This window comes from Eleutherodactylus coqui, chromosome 9 (assembly GCF_035609145.1).
Source record: "Eleutherodactylus coqui strain aEleCoq1 chromosome 9, aEleCoq1.hap1, whole genome shotgun sequence".
Classification (NCBI taxonomy): domain Eukaryota; kingdom Metazoa; phylum Chordata; class Amphibia; order Anura; family Eleutherodactylidae; genus Eleutherodactylus; species Eleutherodactylus coqui.
In genome coordinates, this window is record NC_089845.1 from 92,755,413 (window position 1) to 92,760,235 (window position 4,823).

General features: G+C 47.3%; 1 protein-coding gene across 2 annotated transcripts; it reads right to left on the minus strand.

Annotated features, from left to right (window-relative positions):
- Positions 1–468: 468 nt before the first annotated feature.
- Positions 469–3,190, minus strand: SNAI2 (snail family transcriptional repressor 2). Of its 2 annotated transcripts, none has more exons than XM_066578076.1 (3): positions 2,990–3,190; positions 2,106–2,645; positions 469–1,366 (listed from the first exon to the last, which is right to left on the minus strand). In XM_066578076.1, exons 1-3 carry the CDS (start codon positions 3,066–3,068, stop codon positions 1,185–1,187), a joined length of 801 nt encoding a protein of 266 aa, XP_066434173.1. In that variant the 5' UTR covers positions 3,069–3,190; the 3' UTR covers positions 469–1,184. The 2 variants fall into 2 exon arrangements, with proteins under 2 accessions (XP_066434173.1, XP_066434172.1); XM_066578075.1 differs by having other exon boundaries at positions 2,106–2,648; positions 2,990–3,189.
- Between the last annotated feature and the right edge of the window lie 1,633 nt (positions 3,191–4,823).

Below are 4,823 nucleotides of genomic sequence, written 5' to 3' on the forward strand. Positions count from 1 at the left end.
CCCTTTATTTTGCTGCGGGCTTGTCTGTCCACCCCAAGATGGCAATTGGTTAAACTGCAAGAAGTGTCACATGGTCCAGTTACGACATAGCAAGTAATGACTGGAAATGTGGTCACATTACTACAATCCCCTTGTGATTTCCGATTGCAGCTTGAAAGCAACTTTTCCAGTCAAGTCAAGTCGCATGCCACTATGACGCATTTGCAGCATGTCAGGGATTTTTTATTTTAGTGTCTAATTGGTGTTGAGAACCCTAAATTGCACTCAATTCGCAGCCAATATACCCCCCAAAATAGTCATATGGTGTAAATGCAACAGCAAGTCCCAGACAAATTGCACGTGTGGGTTGGAGACTCATCCAGAAAGCCAACAGCTATGGTGTATGGCCACCATTACTCTGCATCTGTACCCGATTAGAAACAATGACTCTACCAGTCCTGTAGTATGAAACAAATAAGCTACAATGTATTTATAAACAAAACATTTTCATTTATTAAAAAAAAGTCTAGAAAAAGATGCATAGTTCCCACGGGAAGCAGCACACACGCTCACCCACTCACTCTACACATATATAAAAATATAACCATTTACAATATATTCACATATTTTACAAAACTATTATAAAAATAAGGCACAGAAGGGTTTACGCTGAGAAGGCTGAAAATGGACAGAGCATTTTCTTTGTGCACTTCAGAATCTAAAGTTTTGCCCTCCGGTAAACCCTCATTTTTGCACTTGCTCCCATAATAAAACATTTAACTGTGCAGAAAAGTCCAAATCGTGATAAATGCACAAGTTGTAAGGCACGTATCCTGCTTTGCTTCCACTGAGTTTGGTAAGATCACTTGCATAGTGTAAAGTCTTGGTAATGTCCATTGTCTATCAGTACAATGAGAATACAATGTGTACGGCTGAGACAGCACCTGAGATACTGTAGGATAAAGTCACAAATACTATCCGGCTGAAATGATTAAGGCAAGAATGGTGTGGAGATATGTAAGGCTTATAGACCATGTGGATCTTTTCTTCTTTGACTGTTCAAGACACCTGGAAGAATTGCTTTGGCTTGCTTTGTTGGTCGGAAGAGGTAAAATACCTTTGGCTGAGTCCCTATTGCCTTGCAGCAGCAGGAACGTGGAATGAGCTTTAGTAAGTCCTAGTAAACATGTGTAGACTGGAAAGTCTCAGTGCGCTATACAGCAGCCCGACTCCTCGTGCTTGTGAAGCAGGGACATTCTGGAGAAAGTTTTGGAACAACTTTTGCACTGATATTTCTTCACATCTGAATGGGTTTGCAAGTGGGCTCTCAGATTCGACCTGTCTGCAAAAGCTCGGTTGCAATGAGGGCATGAGAATGGCTTTTCTCCTGCAGAAAAAAAAAAGAGATACAATGTTACAATAAAAGTCTATACAGTTTACTGAGTCTGATTAGTAAGCATGGTGACTCAATGACTGACATGGGTTTAGTGCTGACCATGGCAAAATCTATATATCATGTTCTCTCCAAGTATTTCTATACACATAGATATATTCCCTATGTAACTGACTGCAATGTTTCATTCTCTATGGAGCTATAGTGTACAGTAAATACACCGCTGCCAGAAATATCAGCCCTATACGGACAACACAGTAACAAACTGTACAGAATTAGCAAATGTTAAGTTGCAAAAGTCATTGAAAAGACAGGTTAAAGTTCGCTGCAATTGTACAGAGACTATCCAGCTGTGGAACTACAGGTCTCTGCATGCCCTGGCCACCTAGGAAAAAGTTTTCCAAACTTTCAATATATTAGCAGATCTGGCCTAACTTTTACTAGGAGGTGTTGTACATTTGACACCTATCCAGATCCTCTATGAATCCGCTGGTAATTTGTATCTAAGGGGTCCAAGATGGCTCTATATCATTATAAAGACACATTTACATGGAGAAAGATGATGATCATCTGTAGCCATAATCAGCCATGTAAATGGCATGGTCTATGCTTATATTAGTATACAGTGGAAACTATCATGGAGCAGTACATCAATGACTGGGACTGTAATAATGCATGAAAGGTGAAGTTGCTTGATGGTGATTGCTCACTATACATAAGGTCTATATCTTACCAGTGTGAGTCCTGATGTGTCCCTGCAGTAGCCAGGGCCTGGAAAAGGCCTTCCCGCAGATCTTGCACACGCAGGGTAACGTGTGGGTCCTGATGTGCATCTTGAGGGCCCCCAGGCTGACATATTCCTTGTCACAGTACTTGCAGGAGAAGGACTTCCTGGCCTGGGCATCGCAGTGCAGTTGCTTGTGCTTGGCCAGTCCGGAGAAGGTGGAGTAGCTCTTGGTGCACAGGCTGCACTGGAACTTCTCCACCTCTATGGAGTGCGGGTCACACAGTTTAGCCTGGAGCCGCTCCTCTTCATCACTGACTGGACTCTCCGAGCCGCTGTGGTCTTTGGATGAAGTGTCGGACTGGGGAGGAGGACTGACTCGTCCCAGTGATGAGGGGTATCCGGACAGGGGGGACAGGTCACTGGGCAGCGGAGAGGGGAGCAGGCTCGTCCATACTGTAATGGGGCTGTAGGCGACGGAGCTGAGGAGGTCGGCTTGTGGGATCACTGCTACCGGGTACCTCTCGTACAGGAACGGCGAGATCAGCACTGCTGCGCGGAGGGAAACACGGTGTTAGTAAGCGTTACACGTGGGGAAAGTTACATCATACATATTACATGCAAACAAAAAACTACATTACATATATATACTTGTTAGAGGCACTTGCAGATATAGCAGAGCTGAATGTGCCATTTTCTGCGCTGACAACTGTAGCAATAAATGACACTAAAGTTCTGGAACTCTTATATACTTTGTTGCACATGACAGATTCAGCTCTGCTGTGTGATATGTAGCATTACTAGTGCAGAGTGTCCATATCTACATACACAGGTCCATAAGACAGCAGTGCAGGTGCCCCGATGCCCCTCAGCCCCCTGCCCAGTGCCCCTACCTGCATGGCTGTCCAGCTCCCCATAGTTGGGCTTCTTGGACGAGTTGAAGTGTTTCTTGACCAGGAAGGAGCGCGGCATTGTCAGTGTGAGGAGAAGTAACGGTCCCCGGCGGCTGCAGCCACTATAACATGGTGTGGGCGCCGCGCTGCACGGAGGGCACTGCACTCACTGCACTCGCTGCCCGCACTGCTGGTAAATAGGCAGGTGCCGGGGGAGCCGCTCACACTCTCCGCGCTGCCTGGGAGGGGTTGGCGGGAAGCGGCCAATCGTCGTCCTGACACTAAACTACTTGTCTCCAGTTACACATCCTCCCCCCGGCCGGGGAAGACCGCGGCTGTCAGGGGATGCCAGGCTGGCTGCACCCGCTGCTCCGGAGGACCTCCTGACTGGGGAGAGGGGGGGCGGCCGCTAATCCGGGAGAGTCTGGTCACTAGTGTCATGTAGAGTCCGTCAGCGGGGAGGGCGGCCGGCAGTACCGTGTGGAGCTGATAGTAACTGGAAGGGCCATCAGCATGTAACAGTGTCACCACCACACACACAGTACATAGTGCCCCCATGCCACACTACACGCACCACATAGTGCCCCATGCCATCCTACACACAGTACATAGTGCCCCCATGCCACACTACACGCACCACATAGTGCCCCCATGCCATCCTACACACACCACATAGTACCCCATGCCACCCTACACCCACCACATAGTGCCCCAATGCCACACTACACACACCACATAGTGCCCCCCATGCAACACTACACCGACCACATAGTTCCCCCCATGCCATCTTACATACACACCACATAGTGCCCCCTATGCCACCCAACACACAACATAGTGCCTCCCCTGCCATCCTACACACACACCACATAGTGCACCCCATCCCATTATACACACACCCCATGCCATCCTACACACACCACATAGTGCTCCCATGCCATCCTGTAGCTGGCAGAACAGGCACTTTACTCACACAGGTGATTGCGATTTTGGTCTGGATGAAATCGTAAACGATTTTCATGCGTTTTTGCAACGTTCACCATCAATTTCCATTTGCTTTGCATCCGTTTTTTTTCCATAAAGCGTAAAAAGCATCAATGCCAACGTTCTGCATTACCCGCTTCACTTTGATGTTATTTGTCACGGTCCTGATGGTAACATGCGTTTAAAATAGATGCGAGCCCAATACGCTTTTTGTTAACACATCCATTGACTTGAATGGGTGATTGTCGTTACAAAATCGCACGCAAAGAGGACGCTTGTTTGTCACTCAGACTGTCCCTTCAGTAAAACAAAAGCCGTGAGTCTGCCCATTCAAAGCAGCAGCACATTTATGGCATAATACGTTGCAGATTTTTTGTGCAAATGCGTATTTGCGCAAAATTGTGCATTTTTCCCCTGTCTGCACCGCCCCCCCAACACTTTTTTAAATTCAGCGCAGCATGGAGTCAGTGCAGCGTGCACCCTGGGAAATTGTACTAAGCCCACTGCAGGAAATGCCGTGCTTAGTAAACTTCCGCCAATGTGTTCGATATCCGTGCAATTTCAGGGCAAAAACAGACAGGCGCGTGCCCATGTACCCTCACTGTCACGGAGCATATTAGTGCACGAACAGGACTTTTATTTCTTGACTATTCAAACTGGGCGCCATTGCGTGCGAATTTGAAAAAAAAAAGCAGGAAGATAGGTCCCGCCGTATCTAACTCGCGCGCAGTAGTAACAGGCGGGAATCCCGCTAGTGCTAACAAAACCATTGAAATCAGTGGTTTCGTTTCGCCCCGTTATGCAGCCGTGATTATTCACCGCGGGATGAAGTCACGCCCATCCGTTTAAG

Coding starts and splice junctions, on each gene's coding strand:
- SNAI2 (XM_066578075.1), bottom strand. CDS start 3,068: ATGCCGCGCTCCTTCCTGGTCAAGAAACACTTCAACTCGTCCAAGAAG. Junction 2,649..2,989: donor GGAGCTGGACAGCCATGCAG/GTAGGGGCACTG, acceptor CCCTCCGCGCAG/CAGTGCTGATCTCGCCGTTC. Junction 1,367..2,105: donor ACACATCAGGACTCACACTG/GTAAGATATAGA, acceptor TTTTTTCTGCAG/GAGAAAAGCCATTCTCATGC.